The sequence below is a fragment of the Uranotaenia lowii genome, chromosome 1 (genome assembly GCF_029784155.1).
Source record: "Uranotaenia lowii strain MFRU-FL chromosome 1, ASM2978415v1, whole genome shotgun sequence".
Lineage (NCBI taxonomy): Eukaryota > Metazoa > Arthropoda > Insecta > Diptera > Culicidae > Uranotaenia > Uranotaenia lowii.
Genome location: NC_073691.1, coordinates 62,979,488 through 63,004,404, shown reverse-complemented (window position 1 = coordinate 63,004,404; position 24,917 = coordinate 62,979,488). Strand labels below are relative to the sequence as shown.

Sequence of the window (24,917 nt, the reverse complement as noted above, 5' to 3'; positions counted from 1 at the left end):
GAAATACGCGAGATACGGTGAAACAACTGAACAACTTATACAATTTATACAACTCACCTGATGTTTTGCGATTTATGTTTCCCGGTTTACAGATTTTACACCATACTTTTGGGGAAAAATTTATGAAATCGCGCGAAGCCGGACGGCTGGAAGGCATCGCGATTCCGAATTTCCAAGTGTAAACTTTTCGTCTGTGAACAGTGGTGCCAAGAAAATCGATTCTTTCAGAACAAAGTGTTTTAAAATGTTCGCTAATTTCCGTGACAGTAATATCTTATTCAGAACCATTAAAATATAATTGGGATGATATTGGGATCATGTTCTTACATATGATTCATGTTTACATATTTAATTAGATCTATCTCTTTTGAATATAAAATAAAATATATTTACAATTTATTAATATCATACTCAAACTTGCATTTTATGATATCAAATAATTTCATGATAAATTTATGAAATAAAAACAAACAAGCAAACATGAACTTTGCCTTTTTTCTGAAATTTTTTCATACATTTCAAAAGTAGCTTGGTCCCTTCACGCAAAAACTTATTTTAATGAGAGGTAGTTATCAAAATATATTTTACATTAGAAGAAATTTTGTTTTTTTACTTAAGTTTGTAGGTGTTTAAAAGACCGCTTAACATCTCTATATAATTTATTAATAAATGTTAAACGATGGCGCCTCTTTGTTTACTACAGTCTCTTTAGTTAAACTAAATTCATAGGACGTTGAGTAAGCTAAGCTAAAACTTGAAATTTGGATTCATTGGACCGTCCTGATAATGTTGCTAATGCTGATTTGGGGCAAAATCACCTGGCAGCTCTGATCCGCGTTTCGGCCAATTTTTGACGTAAGTCATGGACGCTATGGGTAACGGTTCGAGATCAATTTTACATTATAGAGAAATTGAAGTAAATCGTTCATATTATTTATCCACCGTACCAGATACCATCACTTTTCCACATGAACGTTCATGTTTCGTTTTTATCGTTGTCGATCTAAGGTTTAATATAATAGCTACGTTTACTAAGGCAGTCACTTTTTGTGAAGCCGTTGATGTATCGTAAATACTGTTTGAGATATAGTTTTTTAGTATGCGGGTACTGTCAACTATTAAAACTTACCTTTAAAAATTTTGGTGAAATTCCTTCTCAAGCTGTTGGAGCTGTTGGCAACGCGTCCACACCACGCAACTTTTACAACTTCTTCTTCTTCTTCTTCTTCTTCGTTTTAATGTTTTGGCCAGAGAATGCTACTCTATAACACCACTACTTGACTTGACTAAACTTTAACGTTATTGAAGTGTTGCCAATTGTTTTTAAATTTTGAGTTTCGTTTTATCCAGGAAAGATAGTACCTCTTTCATACGGTTTTCATCGAAATCTCGAAATAGTTCGAGAAGATTGGAAAATCTATCCCAATCATAGTAGTTGCGGAGATGGTTAAATTTTATACAATCTAGAATGATATGTTCGGTTGTGAATGGCTGTTCACAAAGATCACAATAAGTTGTATCGCGAACTCTCATTATTCCGAGCCAGTAGGGGGAGTAATCATGACCACTCAATATTCGATTCATGGTTCGAATTTGAGTGTTTTTTAGTTTGCTATTCCAGTACCAAGGTCTTTGGTTAAAGGATGATTGGAATCTGTAGAATTTTGATCCTTTTTGATTTTCGTTGACATAATTTTTGTACCATCTATCGATTGAATTGATCCATTCATTTTTCGCTTTCAGTGTCTTGTCACTGAATCGTAATTTGTTAACTAAGATACATGGACTTGTTAATCCTTCTTTGGCTGCTATGTCAGCTTTTTCGTTTCCTTGTATTTGTATGTGAGCAGGTATCCATTGTATAGTGCACTTTTTCGATTCTGCTTGTTTAACAATTTTGAAGGTCAGTTCGTCAAACTCATTCGTATCCAATTGTTGCTTTATTATTGCGCAAGATGCTTGCGAATCTGTGAGAATAACTGTTCTGTTTGTTGTTTCTGAGTTGATGTTTTCAAGTGCTGTTTTTATGGCTATCAATTCAGCTGTGGTTATGGAAACTTCGTTGTCCAGTTGCATACTTGTTCTTCTGTTGTTTTCGTCTTCGAAGATGCCTATTCCGCATTTATTACCGTGTTTTGATGCATCTGTATAAATTTGTATGTATGTAGGGTATTGTGTGTTTAACATGTGTATTACTTCTTTTCTCATTGTTTCTGCCGATTGTTGTTTTTTCCTTATTTGTGTTTGTGGGATTTGGTCCAAGACTAAAACGTTGTTTATTTCATTGCTCGTTGTTTGTTTTAAGTATAGTTGTTGAAAGTCGTTTTTATATTCTAGGTAAATTTGTTCCAAAAAAGTGTTTTGTTTTTTGGAATTTGTACTGTGTTGGTCTAGACTTTGTAGTTGTTGAGCGATCAGATCGTTTCGGAAAATGTGTTGTAAAATTCGTTTTTTCGCTAAATAAATCCTCTTCAGGTATAGGGGACCTTCTCCTGCTATTGCTGCCAGCGTATTTATGGGTGTCGATTTAGAACAACCTGTAGCTATTCTAAGACATTGTCTATTTGTCACTTCCAATTTTTCTATATTTGTCTTGCTTGCTCCTCCGTAGAATATTGAACCATAATTTAGATATCCTCCATACAGAGCTTTATAGAATAGCATCATAACTTTAGGGTTTGCTCCACTTTTTATGCTTCCGATTACTTTGAGCATTTTCTGTCTGTCATGTATTTTATTAATCATTGTTTTTATGTGTATGCCATATCTTAGTGTTTGGTCTAGTGTTATGCCCAGGTACTTATAATTTCTAACTGTCTCTAATGTTTCTCCGTTTATTTTAAGATTTAGAACTTTTGCACTGTTTTTAAATATCATAGCTTTAGTTTTTACGCAGTTTATAACGAGTCCTAGTCTTGAGGCTTTTCTTACAAATACTTCTATTTTGTCTTGCATTTTTATTATTGCTTGACTTTCGTTTTTTGATCTAACCAATTTGAGGAAATCATCTGCAAACTGGAGGGTAGTTTCGTTAGGGTCGAGATTTGTTTCATGAAGGCTTGAGGTATAAATGTTGAAAAGGGTTGGGGATAGAACATCTCCCTGCGGAAGTCCACTAGAAACCACATGTTCCACTAGTCCTTCTTCTGTCTGGATGATAGTTTTTCTATTCACTAGAAAATTATATATCCAGGTTACGCTATCAGGACTAAAGTTGTTTGTCATCATTATGTTTCTCAGTTGGCTGACATTGATGGAATTGAAAGCATTTTTGAAGTCAAAAAATACTCCAATTACTGTCATTCCCTGTCTTTTGCTCTCCATTATAAAATTAGTGGCGTATGTTACGCAGTTTTCTGTAGACATGTTTTTTCTAAAACCAAATGATGTTACAGGAAGAATGTTTCTTGAGTATAGAGTTTTATTTATATCTTCTAGTACCGCTGTGTTTAGTGTTTTTGTTAGGGTAGAGAGTAACGCAATTGGTCTAAAAGAAGTTACCTCGTTTGGTGGTTTGTCTGGTTTCAGAATAGGTATTATCTTAATTTCCTTTAGGTGATCTTGTAAACTTCCCTTTCTCCACATCTCATTTAGACATTCCACTATTTTTGTCGAAGTTTTCCAATCTAACACTCTTAGCATGTCGTATGTTAGATGGTCTGTTCCTGGAGAGGATCTTTTTGGTTTTTTGTTTATTATAGATTTCCATTTGGCTAAGTCTATAATGTTATTTCGGGGTTCTTCTTGCGGTTGTATAATGTTTTCTCTTCTACTTTCTCCAAAATTCATTATTAAAAACTCGTTAGCTAACTGTTTATGTTCTTTTATGCAATTGTTTTTTGTATTTATTGTTGGGGATCCTTTTAAACCTCTCACCAGTTTCCAGTTTTGCTTCATGTTCATAGGGTCTATTGAAGCTGACAGTTCCTTTAATTTTTCTCGTATATGATGAAGTTTTGCTTTTTGGAATTTAGCTGTTGTTTTTTTCCATTCGATTAAATTTGTACTATTACAACAAGCATGGTATTTTTGAAGTGCTCTCTGTTTTTCTTCATAAAGAGTGGATAATTCATCACTCCAATAATATTTTGCAATATGATTACTTGATTTTTTGTTGTTTTTGATAATTGTTCTAGCTTTAGTCGAAAGTTCCTGGAGATTTTCAAATTCCCAATGTTGAATTTGGGCGATTTGCTCTCCAATTGCTTTTCTGTCATAGTACGTATTAGCTCTTTTACTCCACTGTAGTTCAACCGATATTTCTATAAAAAGGTGTCCACTTCCTCCAAAGGATTTAGGTTTAGTAGACCATTTAGTGAAATTGTGTAGATTTGCTGAACATAACGAAAGATCAATTGCACTAAAATTTTGATTAAGTATTCCAGGTATGTAGGTTTTATCACCTGTATTCAGTAATACAAGGTTTGAGTCGACTATGGCTTCATGTACTACTCTACCCTTTCCTTGAGTTGTTTCACAGCCCCATATCTCATGATGACTATTAAAATCTCCACCTATGATCACTTTATTATAGTTATTTAGTTCTTGTAGTAAAATTGACATGGCAGTTTTGAGTTCTTGGACATTAATACGGGGATTGACATAGACAACTACTAACACAAAGTCTAATTTAGTCAATCTTATTCCTAATGTTTCAAACTTTTCTGTTGTCGTCAATTTAATTCTAGTAAAATGTAATTGGTCACATATATAAAATCCAACTCCTCCATAAGCATCTTCACGTGGAGCTAGTATGCTATGGTATCCTGAGATGTTGTAGCGTTTTGTTGTGAGATGGTTTGGATCTACCCAAATCTCTGTTAGTAGTACGGCTTCAAATTTATTTGTATTTATTTCATGTATAAGTTCGTTTTTGTTTTTTGCTAAACTTTGTATGTTTGTTTGTAGTATTTTAAATTTCTTATCCATGTTTGTTTCTGTTATTTGCCATCACTATGGCTGTCAGCAATGTTTTTCAGCTCCCCAACAATGCTGGCTGTGATTTCTTCTCCTGTTATACCATGATTTTGTAGGATTTTGGCAATATTTTGTATTATACCTGCAATCATTACATCGTAGTTTTGTTTTGTGGCAGTTTGTGTTTTTAATTCTTGTCTAAACCTGTCTGCCTCCGAAGTGCGATGATTGTTTATAAGCCTTTTGCTATCTTGTTCTCCTTCTTCTTCCTCAAGCCTCCTTTTTTTCAAAAAATCTCTTCTGGACATCCCTAATAAACTAGCTACTCCTGCTTCTTCTTCTATTTCTTTTGTTTTTATTTTTCTATTATTTGTAAATATTTTATTGGGTTTTTGTAAACTGGATTTTGACATTATGGTTGGTGCATTTATTTTTCCATTTGATCGGCCCTGATTTCCATTTATTAATACCTGAGCAAAGGTTTCCGGTAGAGCTGGGTAATCTTCTGTGTTTGCTAGTACGTCGAATTGGTTGATCATTGGAATATTGAAGTATTCTTTCGCCTCTTGATACGTAATATTTTTCTTTGCCATCACTGCCTGTGTATCCGATTCTATCTTCCTCCGGGGGCAGTTCCTATCTGTGGTGATGTGACCCTCTTGTTTGCAGTGTAAGCAGTAAGGCTTTTTTGAGCAAGGCTCGTGATCTTCTGTTGTTTCATCAGTGCAGTTTTTGCATCTTAGTACGGAACTCTTACAGTTTTTAGACAGATGATTGTACCTAAGACATTTAAAACATATTACAGGACGTGGTATAAACGGTTCGACTCGATTTATTACAGAAAACATTCTTACAAACCTTGGCAACACATTACTTCTGAAGACAATACCTACTCTGTTGGTGGGGATCCTTTCATCGTTGTATTTTCTTGTCATTCTAAACACTGATTCCACTTTGACATCACATATCACATTCTCAATTATTTCATTGACATCCAATTCCGTTGGAATATCAGACAGAACTCCCGTAACAGTTACGAATTTTTTGGGTATGTATGCTTTGTATCCTTTTAAGTTTAGGCTCTGACAATCAGCTAGTCTATTGGCATCCCTTATGTTTCCAACATAAACGGTAGCTTTATTACGTCCGGTCTTCTTAATATCGTCAATACACTTGTCAAAGCCTATTTGGTTCAGAACTATTCCTATTTGTAGCCTATTAATATATTTCCTCCTCTCTAGATCTGTGTTTTCTATGATGACTCTGTATGGTCTGCTATCAGTATCACAGTAGCTGAATTTCTGGTATACTTTTCTCATTCTTTCTATTTCGGGTTTATTTTGACTTACTTGAGTAGTTTGTTTCGGTTGTTCATTCTCTTTTGTAAAGGTATCTACCATCTCTTGGTCGTCCGGAGTATACATCGGTTTGAGGTTATCATCTTCCTTAGTAGCCGCTGCCCCCACGGGGGCAGCTTTGTTTATGCTCATTCCACTCAGTACACACAATATTTTTTACGGCACGGTAATAATTTAATGACGAACAAGTAGATAGTACGGATCAAAATAGGTTAATTTTAGTAATAAATAGCACAATCACAGCTTAATTTTACTAAAATTGGCAACACACGTCTAGTCAGTTCAAAATTGCTGAGTCAAGTCCACTTTTACAACTTGATTGATTCAACGGTTTTTCTTTTATAGCATACACGCTGAAACGTTTCAATGCGAAACTGAGTTTCCTGGTTACTCAAAATGTTGTATTCCTAATTACTCAAAGTTTGGAGAACTGAATTTTCAGTAATACATGCATGCATAGTGAAATGAAAAGTAAATCATTATCTACACGCAGAAAAAAGATTTTTTATTTCAAAGGAAAGTGCCGCAAAAACAAAGGATTTTTTCCTTTGATTTTGGGATAAATAAAAATTCCATTGGTTCAAGGACATTTTCCTTTGTTTCAAAGAATTTTTCTTTTGAAAAATCTTTGAGTCAAAATCTTAATGCTTTGAAACAAAAAACAGTTTCATTTGATGCAAAGTTGTTTTCGTTTGCTACAATGTAATTAAGATTTAGATTTAAAAGGATTGGCTCATTGAAATATTTTCCTTTTATTCCAATTGGAAAAAATATTTTCTGTTGTTCAGAAGTTCCAATTAGGAATTTTGAACAATAAAAAGAAACAATTTACATCTTAAATTCATTTTTATTACAAACTTAACACAAACACTGGTTCACTATAATGGAATTAACCGGTCCTAAATTTTGGCCTGAGGGCATTCTTCTTGGACCGCTCAATAAACTTCCGGAAGCAACTCCGGTCATCCAACTGGTGATTGCCGCTGAAGATCGGCCCGAAGATAATCAGACCGCTGGATTTTGGGCGGAATCAGCCGTGGTCCTGTAACAATGCAAAAGTTTATATAAAATCTTAAATATTCACTTTTTGACTAATGGATTAACACGCACTTACCATGGTATGCATTCCTCATCCTGAATCCTCCTAAATAGCTATCTCTGATTCACTAGTTTTGATTTTCAACACGACCGGCGAAACTTAATTCGAAATTCGGTACTTGCTCAATCCAAATTATCTTCTAAGTTTGAAGTTTTAACTTAAAGAAATTATTCCTTTCTGTTGAAAACATTTTTCTTTGGTTGAAAGAAAATTTACTTTGTTTTAAAAGACATATGCAATTGAAAAAATGTCTTTTGAATCAAAAAATTTGTTTAAAATCAAATTCCAAAATTATTCGGTTCAAAAAATTAATTCTTTCTTTCAAAAATTATTCATTTGAATCAGAACGAGAATTCATTGATTCAAAGAAAACAGGAGTTTGATTAAAAAAAACTGAGTGTTTTGAATCAAAGTCAGTTTTGTTTTGTTTCAAAATCCAAGTTTTCTCTGCGTGTATATATATATATAAAAAGCTATTTATGTTTATTTATCTACGATTTACTCAGCCGTTTGAAAACCTTGAGAGCTGAAATTTGGTATGAGATTTTGTTATGCAAGGAATGATGAAAAATGTGCTCGATGAAAAAAAAAATGTCGATAGATTTTTTCAAATAAATCCTCTATAGAATATTTGAACTCCTGATTTGTCGAAACTCAGCATAATTCAAGATGTCTCACCTATACCAAATTGTTCGTCATAATTCATAAATACAACAATGCTGATATAGTGGCTACGAGTTTATCTCTGGATTTTCGAACGAATGTGTTCGGTGAAAAAAATTTGTTTTTCGGTTTTAAATGTTATTTTCAATGTTATACAGTAGTGGATTATGCTTAAAGTATTTAAGTTCACACTTCACGCTTATTATCATCATAATTTATTTGAAACCTTTTAACCACCCGGGTCATTCGGGTCTAGCATTAAATATATGTTTTATCAATTTTTATTGATATCCTTGCTGTTTTCCTACAATACTAATTACTTTTTGGGACTCCATTTTTGCAGGCTATTGTTTTAAACAAAAGACATTCATTTACCATGACATTACGAAATTCTGAATATCCGAACTTAGTGTTGAGTATGCATGCCTATCAGAACTTTAGTTTTTACGATTGTCCTTTCGAACTCAAAGTAGAGACCAGCCACTGCAGTAGTGCGTTGTTTATGTTGTAATTATGAGTTTAAAAAAAAAGCGTGTTGGTTCGGATTATAGTGAAATATTTCTCATCATAAAACGCCCTATTCGCCAACAGGTGTCGCTAACATTTGTTCCAGAATTTGGCAGAATTGCCAAAAATACTGTTTTATATACTAGCTAACACCTTTCAAAAATAATTGTAATTTGTAAAAATTTATTCAAATTTAGATTTTTGTAAGCATTTGTTTAAATCAAACCTCATCATAGTACAGATCCAACAACTTTGAATTGCGAGCTGCAGCTGGAGTTCCGAATTGCAATTCAAAGTTGGTATATATTATTTACTGAAACTTGATTTCTAAATTCTCTAAAACCCGAATTTCTTGAAACCCGGATTTCTCGAAACTCAGCATAATTCAAGATGTCTCACCTCTACCAAATTGTTCGTCATAATTCATACAACAATGCTGATATAGTGGCTACGAGTTTATCTCTGGATTTTTGAAGAAATTTGTTCGATGAAAAAAAAAATTGTCGATAGATTTTTTCAAATAAATCCTCTATAGAATATTTGAACTCCTGATTTCTCGAAACTCAGCATAATTCAAGATGTCTCACCTATACCAAATTGTTCGTCATAATTCATTCAACAATGCTGATATAGTGGCTACGAGTTTATCTCTGGATTTTTGAAGAAATTTGTTCGATGAAAAAAAAAATGTCGATAGATTTTTTCAATTAAATCCTCTATAGAATATTTGAGTTGCTGATTTCTCGAAACTCAGCATAATTCAAGATGTCTCACCTATACCAAATTGTTCGTCATAATTCATACAACAATGCTGATATAGTGGCTACGAATTTATCTCTGGATTTTTGAAGAAATTTGTTCGATGAAAAAAAAAATTGTCGATAGATTTTTTCAATTAAATCCTCCATAGAATATTTGAGTTGCTGATTTCTCGAAACTCAGCATAATTCAAGATGTCTCACCTATACCAAATTGTTCGTCATAATTCATACAACAATGCTGATATAGTGGCTACGAGTTTATCTCTGGATTTTTGAAGAAATTTGTTCGATGAAAAAAAAAATTGTCGATAGATTTTTTCAAATAAATCCTCTATAGAATATTCGAACTCCTGATTTCTCGAAACACAGCATAATTCAAGATGTCTCATCTATACCAAATTGTTCGTCATAATTCATACAACAATGCTGATATAGTGGCTACGAGTTTATCTCTGGATTTTTGAAGAAATTTGTTCGATGAAAAAAAAAATTGTCGATAGATTTTTTCAAATAAATCCTCCATAGAATATTTGAGTTGCTGATTTCTCGAAACTCAGCATAATTCAAGATGTCTCACCTATACCAAATTGTTCGTCATAATTCATACAACAATGCTGATATAGTGGCTACGAGTTTATCTCTGGATTTTTGAAGAAATTTGTTCGATGAAAAAAAAAATTGGCGATAGATTTTTTCAAATAAATCCTCTATAGAATATTTGAGTTGCTGATTTCTCGAAACTCAGCATAATTCAAGATGTCTCACCTATACCAAATTGTTGGTCATAATTCATACAACAATGCAGTCTATAAAACGATGCTGATATGGTTTTTTATCTCTCAAATTTTGATCGAATATTTTCAATAATATAAAATAAAATAAAAATAATTATTTTTAAATAATTTTTTTAAACCTTACCACTCACAACTGACCATTGTCAAGTTTGTCTCACAATATTTGCGTGCATAATTCTTGATTTTGTTACAATTAATCTTCATAAAATATATTGTGTATGAATTTCTGCCATGATTTTGCTATTCTGGCATCACTTTCTAGTTTCAAAGGAAATATTTCAATAAGCTTGAAATGTTTCGGACTTGGCCTTAACTTCACATAAGTCAACTGGTGTGCGTATTCATTTGTGTTCATTAGTTCATTTAGCTTTACTGCTTAAATTTCGAATCAGGCCTAAATATACAATATACATAGAATGATTTGTGATTATTTTATAAACTTTTAAATATCATTATGATAAATAATGGATTTACGTTAAAAATGTTGAAAATCCATTAAAAAATGCTAATTTATATTTTCGACGTTTACGCCGTTTTGGAAACATTGCCCTTAACAAAAACAAATTTTAAATTGCATGAAAATCTTGATTGTGCCAAGCATCTCAAATTTCAAATAACGTTTTAACCTCTGCATGTAGCAAGAAGATATCAATTAAAAAATGACAAATAAGAAAAAAAATATTCGTAAGTACCTTTATTATGCTTGTTAAATATATTCAACCAGACATTTTTGGTTCCTTTCATTTGAAGGCGTACACATGTAGGTCGAGATGGCGGGTATATGAAAAAATCTCAAACATGAAGGGTACATTTTCATAGGAAACAATCTTAAGTTTTATTTTATAAATTAAGTATCGATAGTATAGTACCAACTATATACATTTTTTTCTCCTCAACTTGTTCATAAGTGAGTGATTTTTTAAGGGTAACAGATGTTGGTAGTTTTTTTTAATAATTTCAGAATATGTTCTACTTCATTGGATATAATCCATAAAATTAAGGTAGAATAGATCGAATCAATATAAATGTTAACACTCAATTGTAGCTTTTATAATAATTGTAACAGTTGATAGTATCTTAAAATTTTCAATCATGTTAATTTTGAACCACAAGAAAACTCAAAATTTAATGATGAATTTAAAAAAAATCCAAGGATTTGCCTTATAAAAAAAAAAGCCGCTAAGTCGCTAAAAAACTAATTTTCTATTCATTCTATTATATAATGCTTCCCAACAGTCAAGGATCTTCGTGGTAACTCCAACTTCGCGTTGATTGAACCGCTTAAATCTATAACCCCTAATACTACAGCCAAAGATCTAACTGAAGCTCAAAAGATAGCTTTTACTGCAATGATGCGAATGGCCCTTGATCCCCAGGACAGAAATTGGAACAAACGAAGAGAAAAACTTGATAGAAAAGCACGCAAACGAATGGAGGCAGAACAGCTGCAGCAACGTGAACAATCAACAATCACATTTCCAACGATCGAACAATTCGAAGTGAAAGCATGCACACAAAAGACCCCAGAACGGCGACATCCGTATGCGCTGAATCCACATCATCATCGCGGTGCATCAACAACTAAACCTTCAATTCAACGGAAGGAAATCGAACAGCAGCAACGGAAACCGGAAGTCTATTGCCACCGCCCAGGGAAACTTAAACGCGAAGTGCAACAGATGCGTATCAAGCGAACTTTTCCTCTCCCCCCGACCAGACCCGGCGATGCCTGTCGAAGATTCGGATTCATTCCGGCTTCTGAACGCAAACCACAGTTGAATGATTATCGGAAGTAGAATGAAAATAGTAAGTTTTGGTACAATATACAATGAAAAAATTGCGAGTTATCATAAAAATAACAATGATTAAATGACATTTCAATGAATAAAATGGAAGTAAAGTCACTGAACGTTGAAAGATGATAATACGTATTCACTTTCTCTTTGTTGCATATTGTCATGTCTTTTATGCTCAGATTCTTGAAGGAAATCTAACGGCAAACTTCACAGTAGGTATTTTTGGAATGCATTTGTATTGCAGCATCATGTAAAACGTAGAGGGGATTTCGGCTGAAGAGTGGGTGAACACAGGATGAGATTTGAAACATTTTCTTCGTTCTACGGTGAAGCTAGTGATTGTAAAAGACTTCACTCGGTGGAATCATAAGAACACCCGGGTTCATCATCGGAGATGGTGCGGAACTATCGATTATCATCGGTGAACAGCTCGAGGGACTTCCTTCGCTGGGAAAGTGCCGCAATCCAGGAGTTTCTTGCTTCAAAACTCCGGTCACCGACACGGACGAGGAAGGTTCCGGTTCTCCATGGCTCCGCTCGTGTAACGACATGTTCCCGCGGGTTGCGAAGGCCTTCGGGCAGTACTTGCACTTGTATGGTTTCTCGTTTGTGTGTACTCCACGAATATGCGTTGTCATATGATGCTTCTGTCGAAACGCTTTGTTGCAGTACTCGCACACGAATGGTTTCTCTCCCGAATGTACTCGTAAATGTTTGCTGTGCGAGCCAGATGAGGTGAAACGCTTAAAGCAGATATGGCATTCGTACCGTTGATCTCCTGAAAGAAAAGAAAACCTGTGATTATTCAGCACTGTTCCTTGGAATGTCTTTTCCCATCAGACCCACCTGTATGAGTTCGGACGTGCATATCATGCGTCGAAGTTGTATGGGAAACTTTACCACAGAATGGACAAATGCACACTTTTGACCTATCTCGCGGTTTACGTTTACGCTTTTGTTCCTTCGGCAGATGAGTGTACATATGTAACTTAAGATGTGTGTTTGTTTTGAAGCCCTTCGGACAAACTTTGCAAACAAAGTTTCGCGACTCTACATGAATGCTGTAATGCAGCTGTAATCGACTCTGACGAGCAAAGGCTAACCCACATTGGTCGCAAACGAATGGCAAATTGTCGCTGTGTGCATCTTTTTCATGGACTTTTAGGCCATATTGTGTTGCGTATTTCTTGTCACATTTGTCGCAACTGAACTCTTTGATCCCGCTATGTATTCCTTGCCAATGTTCCTTCAAACGTGTCTGCCGACTAAACATCTTCGGACAATCTGAGCACTTATACCGTTTTTTCCCGTGAACTTCTCTAGCATGAGCGTACATCAGAGATGCTTTTGCGAATTTCTCTCCACACACTTTGCAAATGGTGCGGTCATCGTTTTGTGAAGCTTTTTTCTCCAGTTTGGTTCCAATTTTTTTCTCTTCCGCTTCTTCGGAATCTTCTGAATCATTTCCTTCGTTTGAGTTCTCCGGCTCATTCGCCAATTCAAATTCAGATTCGGCTGTAGCTTCAATTTCAGCATCTATAATTGGTTCGCTTGAGTGCTCCGGTTCGTTCGCAAATTCGAAATCAGATTCGACTGTCGGTTCATTTTCAGCATCAATAATAGGTTCTTCGGACTGCTCGGAAAGTTCTTCATACTTCGTTTCCTCTTTTATAAAAATTGGTTCGTTTACGATAAGTGCAGCCATCTCAAAAGATCTTTCAATTGAAGGCAATTCTGGTTTTTCCTTGAAACTATTACATTCAAACCGAGGAATTACAATTTCAGGATTCCAGTTGTTCTGTTCCAAAAATTTTATTTCGTGCCGCAATTTGGCGTCTGTAAGCTCACAATGCCGCCGGAAGTTGTAAGCTTGATCTAATTTGGTACAGCATCTTGCACAAATCCGCTTAGGGAGCCGATCATCCATTTCAACCTAGAAATACTTCAATTTTTAGCTTTGCAATTTTATTTTCGTGAATGCTTTCCATCAAATCCCCATATTTGTTTACCTCAATATTTATACAGGCTTTTATTTTGTTCAACGTTTGCTCACTTCCGATGGTAAACAAATCCGTCCACTTCTCGGCCATTTTATCAGACACTTCGCAAAGACGACATATAGTGCTATAATAGTCCATTTTTAAAAAGAAAATTAAATATCTACGAATTTTATTTTGAAGTTGCTTTTTGGTTTTGTGTTTTTGTCGATGCTTTTCGTGCTTTTCAAATTTTAAAACAACTGTCAAAACTACTCGAAATTATGTTCATCCAAATCCCTCGAATGAATCAGCTGATTTCGAGCCAAACATTTCATTAGGGCGTAACTAGAAGTTAACTCGGAACGAGAAAAACGCGTTTGAAATTTTGGAACATCTAACCCTTCGTTTCATGATTTTTTATTTTTCCTTAAAAATCATTTTAAACAGTTGAAAATGCTGAGTGCATCATGAGAAAAAAATTAAAATAAAATACGGTTTTCCATTTTTTCATACAATTGTAACAAATTTGTAACTTTATGAAACGAAGCTAGGGCCAATCAAATCCTAATAAAATAAATCGACTACCTTTTTGTTCAAGAAAATCAAGAAATATGTGCATTATACTCACTGATTGTTTGTGGGGTTTATTTTTCTAAATAAGTCAATAATGCACATTTCTTGATTTTCTTAAAAAAAAGTGGTCGGTTTTTTAAAGGATTTCTGTACCAACACGTGAAAAGGATGTATCTCCATATACGGCTAATCGAGAAAAACGCGTTTGAAGAAAATATAACCTTTTTTAAATCGCTAATTAAAAATCACTTGAAATGTTTGCATTTTATGACAGACAAACGATGTTTAGAAGCATCCTCTATATGTTAGAATAGAGGAATATCAATTTTAATGAAAAACCAACGCGCTATCGTAGATAGAACCTAGCTCACGTTATATTTTGTCTCCTTTGTTTATACACCCTTTGCTATTTTCTCATTTCTAGCTTTAGTTTTAAGCTCGCGTTCATTTGTAACTATGATTTTATGTTGAATAAAGTGTCAAATCTTTACCAACACATAAAAAGCATCTATTTCCATATATAGCGTATCAAGAAAAACGCGTTTGAAGAAAATACAACCTATTTTAAATCCCTAATTAAAATCACTTCAAATTTTTTGTTTTTATGAAAGACAAACGATTTTTAAGAAGCATCCCATGTTAGAATAGAGGAATATCAATTTTCATGGAAAAAAACAACGCGCTATCGTACATAGAACCTAGCTCACGTAATATTTTGTCTAACCTGTTTATACACCCTTTGCTATTTTCTTATTTTTAGCTCTAGTTATAAGCTCGCATACATTTGCAACTATGTTTTTATGTAGAATAAAGAGTCGAATTGATGATTTTGAGTTTGTTTGCGGAGTAGTAGCGAAAAATTGTTCCGGAGTAAAGGGTGTATATCCATGTGATGGCAGTTCTGGTTTTAAAATGTTTATAGATCCTTTACTCAATTTGAGTTTTCAATGTAACGAAATATCATTTTCTCAAAAGGGTTTTACCGTTAAGTAGGGCAACTGTTGGCCTATCATGAGGTACTGAAAATGGTTTTTGTTTACTTTTGGAGATAGATCCTTTTCACGTGTTGGTACAGATTTGATTAGAAGTTCCCACCCGCATAATCAAATACCGTACACTGAATCTTCAATATCATTCAGTTCCGATTACCCTAATAGTGACTATCCGTTGTATCGTCCTTAAACAATCCAATTTTCAATACTATTTTATTCATAATGCGCCTTCGCTAGAAATGATCATTAAACTATTACTGAAAGATACAGTTTGTGATCTAAAAACGAATTAGTGGAATCAGATTTTTTGTCCTAGCTGTGTTTGCATAAGTCGCAAACAAAAGAAAAAAAATGGCGTGTTTGCGATTGCATCGATAATTTCTCGGTTGGAAAACTTCAATTTAGCCGGAAATTAGGACTGAAAGAACAAATATTTGCACCGGAAAAACAATGAAATTGGTTCTGACGGTGAGTTTCATATTTTGTAATGCATTCTAAGATAAACTAGAACTAATCAAAACAAAAATTATATTTTTTTAGGAGGTGGAAAAACCATTCAGGCGGCTGCTCAATCAACAGAAAAGCGGTAGTGAAAATTAAACCGTGCCTTCTATACCTCAATTTCGGAGGAATGACAACATCATCCACCTCATTCCAACCGTAAAGTTTGTACCGTGCAGTCGCATTGTTCTATCGCTCTTCTAAAACGAAACAATAGTGTGTGATTTTCGGTACGCGCATCGTGTTTCCAGCCCGATACAACTGGCCTTGAATGTGCCGTAAGGGAGTTCGAGGGATCCAATAGGTAACCCGCCATCCGGAGTAGGTGTGCCGTCGCCGGGGACCAGGAGCCTCAACACGATAGCCAGTCGACCACAAAAGAAGAAAGCGCTTTTTTCGACCAAGCCACGTGGTCATCAAGGTCATCAAATCAGCTGCCATATCGCAATCGAGCTGAGCGGAGGGTGGCTACAAAACAAAGCCGCACTGGACTCATTTGATGCAACAACAACAAAAAATTAAGATTTGTATTTGCTTTATTCATTTTCCCTTTTTTTTTTAACCTAAACTAGTACTATCCCTAGCTACCTTTTCTCTTTGTTTTTTTTTCGGATTTTGTGAGTGTACTTCGTTCATATTTTAATTACGGAAGACATATTTGTCCCCGTAATAAAATATGAGCGAAGGCGGAGGGGAGGACCCCACAGTTCCTATGGATGATGGGAGCATCCTCTATGAAAATGTTGAGCACCTGGAGGACCCTAGCTTTTCCACTGAGAATAACATCTCAGTTGATGAAGCGGGTCCTTCAGGTGCTCATACATTTACAAAAGAAGATCTCTCGCCATCACCCACAGAAACTGCGACCCCCCGAATCAAGGTTTATTCGGCTAATTCGACTTTTGCTGGTCCGTGGGTGGTTTTTTCCGGCCTAAACCTAACGGAAAACCACTCAACGTTATTCAAATTACGAAGACTCTGGCTAAGTGGTCCTCTGTAACCAGCGTTACAAAGGTAAGACCTAACAAATTGCGGGTTGTCGTGGCTAGCCTGAAAGCAGCCAACGAAATTGTTGCCAGCAATCATTTCAACTTGGAATATCGAGTGTTTGTTCCATCTCGAGAGGTGGAAATTGAGGGAGTGATATCCGAAATGAGTCTGACAGCAGAATATGTTAAAGCCCACGGTGTGGGCAGATTCAGGAGCCTCGACTCGACTGAGGTCAAAATCTTGGACTGCCGCCAACTCGTGACTGCCTCCGTCGTTGCTGGCGTTAAAAAATATTCGCCGTCAGCCTCATTTCGGGTAACATTTGAGGGTACAGCACTCCCTCATTATGTCCTCATTGATGACATGCTAAGGCTTCCAGTTAGGCTGTTCGTGCCTCGTCCCATGAATTGCGACAAATGCATCAAAATAGGACATACTGCCTCCCACTGTTGTAGTAAACCTCGTTGTTCTCGTTGTGGTGAAAATCATGGGGATGGAGCGTGCTCCGCAACAGTTCACAAATGTGTATATTGCGGAGGTTCTCCCCATGATTTATCTTCTTGTGACGCATTTAAAAACAGTTGGGTAAAACAGAGGCGTTCATTAATAGAAAAATCTAAACGCTCCTATGCCGCAGTTCTGAAAAGCACATCTCCTCCGGTAGAATCTCTCTCAAACAATGTTTTTTCTGTACTGCCGGTTGACGACGGTGCCACAGATACAACTGATGAAGAACAGCCATCATTCTTGTTAGGGAGCTCCCGGAAGCGTTCAAAGGTAACTTCTCCTAAAATTCCTAAAAAGGTCCCTCTAATCAGCTCATCAATCAGCAGTGGTAAGAAATCTTCAGTGGATAAGGAGAACCAAATCCCGCCTGGTTTTCGCGGGAAAACTACATCTTCCAATGATCCTGCAGTCGCAGGAACATCAAAACACCCAACACCTAACACTAGCTCTTCTGCGGTGACTGTCCAAATGGGACTTTTCAAGCTGTCCGATATTGTGAATGGACTGCTTTCGTTTTTTGATGCATCGGACTCCATAAGAAGCATTATTTCAGCAATGCTTCCTATTGTGAAGACATTTTTTGAGCAATTGATGCAAACTTGGCCCCTTCTTTCAGTGTTTATCTCTCTCGATGGCTAATTTACGCCGAGAGGTCGGAGATATCACTGTTATACAGTGGAACTGTCGTAGTCTCATTCCTAAACTGGATGTGGTCAACCATTTACTTCATAAAACGAACTGTGATATTTTTGCATTGTCCGAAACTTGGTTATCTTCTCAATCTAACATCTCATTCCACAATTTTAATATTATCCGCCTGGATCGTGACGATTCTTATGGAGGGGTACTTTTGGGGATCAATAAGTGCCACTCTTTTTATAGAATTCACCTTCCTTTATCGGGCGGAATTGAAGCTGTTGCTTGTCATACAACTATAAGAGCAAGTTCACTGGTGTTGGAAGAAAGTGATAGAAATTGTGATAGTTGTAGCACAGTTGGGAAATTTTCTAACGCGGAAAATAGATCAAAAATTTTTGGTCGTCCACCGGAGTGTTATAAGAAAAAGGTGCACTTTTGACACTTCCAGCGGTGCCAAGTTTATTATTTTTCAATTTTGATCTAATTGTAAAATTTTTGAAATGACCGTTTAAGATAGAAATTTTGTTTTGCAAAAAATGTTTTAAAGATAATAAGTTTCTTTGTGTATTAAAACCCCTCTAATGATAATTTCAAATTTTTAATCAAATGAATCATGATCTCTTTGAAAATTACAATCAAAGCAAGTTCGGACTTACAAGTTTTCATATATATTTAATTATTCATTGAACAATTATCTTGCTGAAAATTTCTATTTCTAATTTTGGAGGGATTATATTCAATAAAATTCAAAAGAACATAATTATTCATATAGATATAAAATATAACAAGGTTTTACGGCTTTTCCATTCAAATGTTTATTGCAACCGCAACACGGTTGACTGGCATCGCTGTTCGTGACCCCGATGCTCTTTCGAAATTGTAAACAAATTTGATTGACGATTTAATAATCAAGTAAAAAACAAATTAAACCGTATACGTTTTATTTTTAAAAAAAACTAAAACCTTGAGTGTTAATCGTGCCGCGCGCCCTGAGCCATCAAAAACAATGCGGTATTGCGTGACACTTTGACAACGCCATTTGCTTCTCCCTGTCGGAACATGATGACTACGACGAACAGGGCAATAAGGGAGGCAGTTGACCGGTTATGCGTTCCTCCAATATCGGAGAAGCACGTCAGATTCACAGCAGGTAAGATGTTTTTTTTTATTACGAACATTCAACAACGATGTTTGCATTTTTATATACCGTTTCTAGCTCGGATAAAATAAATTTTGCTGAAAGCGCAAGACGTCTGAACCGGGTTCGGAAGCGTGTGCCGAACATATCCGCTGCTTCCATCCGATTTCTCTCTAACTCAATCCTGCATATTTCTTTGTCGAAAAAAGGAACTATCCGGAGTGCATCAAATTGACAAGCATCGTGATGAACATTATTCACGCTTTGTAATCAAACACAAAAATAACCAGCACGGAAATAGGAATAGCTGACCAGGGAAAACACGGAGGGATACGAGGACATTCCGGACATATGGCCAGTCAAAGCCCTCAAGAGTAACAGTCTTAATGCAGCCAAGGGCACAGCACTTTAACGGTAAGAAATTTGTATTCATTTATTCAAAATAGGATTTTAATTTGAGTGATTTCGTTGATAGTTGATTAGAAAATTTTATCATTAATTTTATTCCTATTCAGCGGATGTTTCTTTGTTGTACTGTGTTTATTTACGTCGCAGAGCTATCGTTTTCGATCGTGTCAGGCGCTGATGTTGCTGCGGAAACTACCACCCTTCATCGAGTGCGTCTGCGTCCGTCTCGTCACAGGCATATGGCTTGCAAAATGCAATGTCACAATAAAATGTGCTGCACCCGATAATGGCCTCAGTCCCCAAGAAGAAAGTCCCTGATAAATGGGTCGAATGTACAAAACTACCCCGATGTGTTGTTCGTGTTGGGGTTTTGGATTGTGCCAAGAAGATTGACCAGTAATCAGCGCAAGGAAAAAAGGAACAAATCTACTGAGGCTATTTTCAAAATCATGTAAGGTAAGTTAATTGATACAGTAGGATTAATATAATGGTTGATCTCAATTTATTTTCCATTTTTAAGAATGACGGTATGGAGAATCCCATAGAACCGGCAAAGGAAGATGTTTGTTGGAGCAAAGGTCTGGGTTTCAAAATGCTAGAAAAAGCCATGAAAAGAAATTTTGTTTGCCTTGGTACTGCAGGTTGAAGGAGGAAGGGAGTCGAGCAGCAGCAGAATGTAATGGAGATGATGATGGCCCGGTGACCGCCAGCAAGAGTGGCCGAAAAACGGTTGCATAAGTCTCCAGTCCAAAACGTTCCGGAAGAAAAACTGTTTGCTGGATTTGGTAAATAAGCACGGAAGGGAGATGGTCGGGAAAATCAAGACTTGAGAAAGGAAAAAAATCGTGTTGATGTTCATAAAGGTGAGTGTGTTGGATGAATTGTTCAGCAAAAATATAATCCTTTCTTTTTAACAGGTGTCCGTAAAAATCGACCGTTGCATGAATTTTTATCCACAGATATGGCTCAATCGTTAGGAGAGCCTTGGTGGGGGAAATTAAATATATGATCGCAAGGTGGACTATCTGGAGGTCATGATACTGCATATAGGCCAGGATCAGAAGGGCCGATAGGAGCCTTTAAGGGAAGAAGATTGCAATGCAGTGGAAGGCTCGAGTAAGCCAACAACGGACCGGAAACGTTGCATTCAACGTCGCAATCGGATTGTTTCAGCCAGTTGGGCTATGTGGAAGGCAAAATGCTATCGATTGAATCGTTGGTCACGAAAGTCGTTTAGGTACTATGGATGGACAAAACAATTCCAGCAAATGCAACTCTGTAACGAACTCTGCTCAATGCCAACCAAACAGCGAAGGCAAGAAATTTCGAACTTGGGATTTTTCTAACGATGCGATGTGATTGAATGCCTAACCAACAGGAATTCCATTCAAAACGGTGCAAACATATGGGCCAGACGAACCCAGAAAAAGTTTTTCCGCTGAACCACAAGAGTTTAAAATCTATATTCCTCCAGACTATCTGCAGAAGAAGTACCGGGTACGAGTAGATGATAACTTCAGATTTTGTTGGAACTACTAATGGCATCAATCAAATTTTTTTTTATCATTTGTGAAGGTGATAATAAGTTGCGGATGATGTTACTTCCGGAAAAGTTTTCGATGCTAAAAGTAACAAATGGATGGCACGCCCGTGAAACAACCAATTGTCTGCCGGTTCACGAACAAGTCTCATCTCTCATATCCGGACATCCTGTCCGGCATCTGCTGCACTTACCAGGCTCTCTAGCGCCACGTGTCTCCCAGTAATCAGTTGAATTAATAGATCTCTGACATAAAAGGATTACCTTAGGTTAAGTGTAGATATTTCTCAATTTATTAATCATTTGAATTTTTTTTATAATTTTTTCATTGAATTACAGAAATAAAAAATAAAAGAACCTTGATGAATTTTCATTTCTTCATTTTTTCAACGAAAGATTGTTTTAATTAAAATTCATAAATAACAAAATTGTATTCAAAACAGAACAAAATACTTAACTTCTAGTCGGAATCACTTTCACTTATGAGTGATTCAAAGGCTTGTGTTTCTTTTTGAAGATCTTTTAGAATTAGTTTTTTTTTTAAAATGAAGTACTCCTTTGCAACTTCGTCAAGGTTTTCAATAGGGGTTGCCATTATTTTGACGGATGTTGCCTCTTCCAGAGCCTTAGCATTGCGAGCTAGCACATCGTTTTTCTTGTTGATACTATCAACAAGTTTCTCCATTACATCTTTTCGGCTATTGTTTATTGAAAATTTGCTGGCTTTTTGGCCCAAGGGCCTGTTTTCGGAGCTCCTTGGAGTAGCTGGTTCGCTATAATCCATCTCTGATGTTGTTGGAGACTCGACGAAGTCCGGTATTGATTGCAGGCTAGAGTCTGTAATATAATCGATAAATATTAAATTTAGCGTTTCGAGGGTACGGCTGAACGTTGCTAGGTAGAATGAGGACGATGAAAGATGTTAGGCCGAAAAGCACAAGAAGTCGAAAAGGAAAGTTGACCAAATAAGTCATGAGACCGAAAATCCCTGGAAAGCGTTAGTTCAGGATAAGCACGATCACCGACAAGCAAAAGTCGAACTTTGAGTCGTAGAGATTAGAATCGAGTTATCTATAGGCGAGGTCATAAATGAGTACCTATTACTTTCTCAAAGGAATGTTTTCTCACGGTTCAAAGTGAGATCAAGGTCAGGTGCGTTGTTGACGAACAATCATTCGAATTAACATTTGACCTTATGTCAATTCAATTTGAAATCAGTTCGGCCAGAACATTTTACTAAGTGTCCTTTAACAAGTTCGCCCAAGCAACCTTCGGAATGTTTAAACTTTTTGAGAAAACACATACCAACACTTTTTGTAACGTTCGTGTTAAATTTTGGTTCGTTACGTAAAACCTCTATGCAGCCTTGCAATCTAAACTCCTTGAGGTTGTTTTGGACCATGAAATTCTTAGACGCGATTGATAACACGTCTTCATATGAGGTCCCACTACCTTGGTGCCTGAAAGCAAATACCTCACAATCAAGGTACTTTTGTACTAGTTTTTTCAGATGGTTGAAACGTTGCCGTAAAGCATCTGGTGGTCTTGTGGCCAACGACGGTTGATGCCGAGCTGCATGTAATTGAATTTTTTCCCAAAATTTCGTCCTGGCTTGATCCGTCCCTACGGTTGCGTCGTTCGTAATTGTTTTCCACGAACGGCATATTTGGGTGTCTTCCACCTCGCTAAAATTACGACCTCTTATACCGACGCTAAAAAAAATTAATTAAAATTAATAATGCTTATGACACAAAACAGAACTAAAAATACCTACTGGCTAGTCTCAACAGAACTGATATGAAGGCCTAGTTGACGCAGTTTTTGTTCAACCTGAGAAGGGTTGAAATAAAACTTATGTTTTTTCAGTTCAGCAGTTATATTTCGATATGCTTTTGGCCCTTTATCTTTGAAAAATTCGAACAACTGTTTTAACAGAGATACTTCTCCTGGTTGCCAAATGTCTTGCGAAGGATCTAAAATCAATCATAACGTTACTTCAACATAAAACTAAGTTTTGTTTTGTTGAAAGATTACCACTTGCAACGCTGTCGGATTGTTCGCCCTCATCCATCGGCGTTAGCTCGCAGTATGCGAATTGTCCGATGTCCAGCTCTTCCGACGCTCCACCATAGTAATCCTGGATACTCATCTTTTATTTTATGATTTTGTTTGTTGCTTTGATTGTTCGTGTGTTTGTTTGTTCAATGTTATCTCAGCCGTCTTATTAAGAACTTGGGAGCTGAAATTAAGCATAAGTATTCTTTAGGACCAGGAAGGATGAAAATTGCTTTGAGATTTTCGAATGATCCCTTCTGAAAGGAATCGACCAAACAAAGCCAAAACGGTCCATACAGAGTAAAAATGGTGGTGAAGGCTGGACGGATACGCTGGGCAGGACATGCTGCAAATGCAATAATGCCGGACGACTGTCTTGCAAAACAACACCGGAGCCAAACGGCAAACGGCAAACCACGTGGGATCACTGCGGTTAAACACTTTCTAACCCGACTATTCTGCACGGAAACTTGACAAAACTGACGGCAAATGTCATATTCGCGTAGCAATACTGTATTGCTACGCCGGCTGTATCACTCCGGTTCGGTGTTGCAAAATACCATGTTTTTCTATCACCCTCAGCCAAAAAGTGTTATACGATATAAATTTTGCAGCTCGAAACTGTTCGAATATCAGATTTTCCCAACACCGGTGGACGGCAAATGTGTTGTGATGTGATGTAAACCATCGAAATTTCCAACTCCATCTCAACCAGTGAACTTGCTCTAAGAGGTAAGGACTTATGTGTTGTCAGTTTGTACTGGCCTCATAGAGTTGCAGTGGATCGAAGTCACCTGGAGGACCTGTGCTCAGTGCTCCCCGAGCCAAGGTTGATCCTGGGGGACTTCAATTCGCATGGAACTGTCTGGGGAGAACAAATTGACGATAGTCGTTCAACTCTTATCTATGACATTTGTGACAGTTTCAATTTAACAATTTTGAACACGGGTGAAAAAACACGGGTACCTAAACCTCCTGCAAGACAAAGCGCAATTGACCTCTCACTCTGCTCAAATTCCCTATCATTTGATTGCCAGTGGAAGGTGGTCCATGATCCTAATGGTAGTGATCACTTGCCTATCGAAATTACAATCACTAATGGGGTCAGCTCTTCAAACACAATAAATATGACATATGACCTTACAAGACACATCGACTGGAAAAAGTACTCGGACGAAATAATAACAGCCATCGATTCTATGCATGTTCTATCTCCGTTGGAGGAGTACCACTTTCTTTCACGTTTGATATATGAAAGTGCACTTTGTGCTCAAACGAAACCCATCCCAGATTCATCTGTTCCTAGAAGGCCCCCTAATCCTTGGTGGGACCAGCAGTGTTCCAAGCTTTATAAAGACAAATCGAAAGCATTCAAAGATTTTCGAAAACATGGAACTCTCGTCCTTTTTGAAACATATGTTTCCCTTGAAAAGCAGTTCAAAAACTTGATCAAGGGGAAGAAAAAGGCGTATTGGAGGAATTTTGTGGGTGGTTTATCACGGGAAACATCCTTGAGTACCTTGTGGAGAGTGGCACGAAGCATGCGTAACCGATCATCTACAAATGAAAGTGAAGAATATTCACATAGATGGATATTTAACTTCGCACGGAAAGTCTGTCCAGATTCTACACCTGTGCAAAAAATAATCCGGAATGTGCCTCCAGATAGGTGTGATCTAGATTCCAGCTTTTCAATGGTC

At 36.5% G+C, this 24,917-nt stretch overlaps 3 protein-coding genes across 4 annotated transcripts; 1 reads left to right on the top strand and 2 right to left on the bottom strand.

Moving 5' to 3' along the window:
- Nucleotides 1–10,652: 10,652 nt before the first annotated feature.
- Nucleotides 10,653–12,020, top strand: LOC129739475 (uncharacterized). The gene is made up of 2 exons (XM_055730945.1): nt 10,653–10,783; nt 11,336–12,020. The coding sequence occupies exons 1-2, from the start codon at nt 10,759–10,761 to the stop codon at nt 11,893–11,895; spliced, it is 585 nt and encodes a 194-aa protein (XP_055586920.1). The 5' UTR covers nt 10,653–10,758; the 3' UTR covers nt 11,896–12,020.
- A 171-nt stretch (nt 12,021–12,191) lies between these two features.
- LOC129739464 (zinc finger protein 391-like) lies at nt 12,192–14,112 on the bottom strand. 2 transcript variants are annotated; one of them, XM_055730920.1, is made up of 3 exons: nt 13,905–14,112; nt 12,742–13,828; nt 12,192–12,673 (listed from the first exon to the last, which is right to left on the bottom strand). In XM_055730920.1, exons 1-3 carry the CDS (start codon nt 14,031–14,033, stop codon nt 12,228–12,230), a joined length of 1,662 nt encoding a protein of 553 aa, XP_055586895.1. In that variant the 5' UTR covers nt 14,034–14,112; the 3' UTR covers nt 12,192–12,227. The 2 variants fall into 2 exon arrangements, with proteins under 2 accessions (XP_055586895.1, XP_055586896.1); XM_055730921.1 differs by having other exon boundaries at nt 12,389–12,690.
- Nucleotides 14,113–21,622: 7,510 nt separating this feature from the next.
- Nucleotides 21,623–23,664, bottom strand: LOC129760590 (uncharacterized). Its single transcript, XM_055758253.1, has 5 exons — nt 23,515–23,664; nt 23,197–23,401; nt 22,937–23,135; nt 22,468–22,874; nt 21,623–21,999 (listed from the first exon to the last, which is right to left on the bottom strand). Exons 2-5 carry the CDS (start codon nt 23,309–23,311, stop codon nt 21,623–21,625), a joined length of 1,098 nt encoding a protein of 365 aa, XP_055614228.1. The 5' UTR covers nt 23,312–23,401; nt 23,515–23,664.
- Between the last annotated feature and the right edge of the window lie 1,253 nt (nt 23,665–24,917).

Coding starts and splice junctions, on each gene's coding strand:
- LOC129739464 (XM_055730920.1), bottom strand. CDS start 14,033: ATGGACTATTATAGCACTATATGTCGTCTTTGCGAAGTGTCTGATAAA. Junction 13,829..13,904: donor AAGCCTGTATAAATATTGAG/GTAAACAAATAT, acceptor AAGTATTTCTAG/GTTGAAATGGATGATCGGCT. Junction 12,674..12,741: donor GCACGTCCGAACTCATACAG/GTGGGTCTGATG, acceptor CTTTTCTTTCAG/GAGATCAACGGTACGAATGC.
- LOC129739475 (XM_055730945.1), top strand. CDS start 10,759: ATGACAAATAAGAAAAAAAATATTC. Junction 10,784..11,335: donor AAATAAGAAAAAAAATATTC/GTAAGTACCTTT, acceptor GCTTCCCAACAG/TCAAGGATCTTCGTGGTAAC.
- LOC129760590 (XM_055758253.1), bottom strand. CDS start 23,311: ATGAGTATCCAGGATTACTATGGTGGAGCGTCGGAAGAGCTGGACATC. Junction 23,136..23,196: donor ATCCGACAGCGTTGCAAGTG/GTAATCTTTCAA, acceptor GATTGATTTTAG/ATCCTTCGCAAGACATTTGG. Junction 22,000..22,467: donor GAACGTTACAAAAAGTGTTG/GTATGTGTTTTC, acceptor ATTATATTACAG/ACTCTAGCCTGCAATCAATA.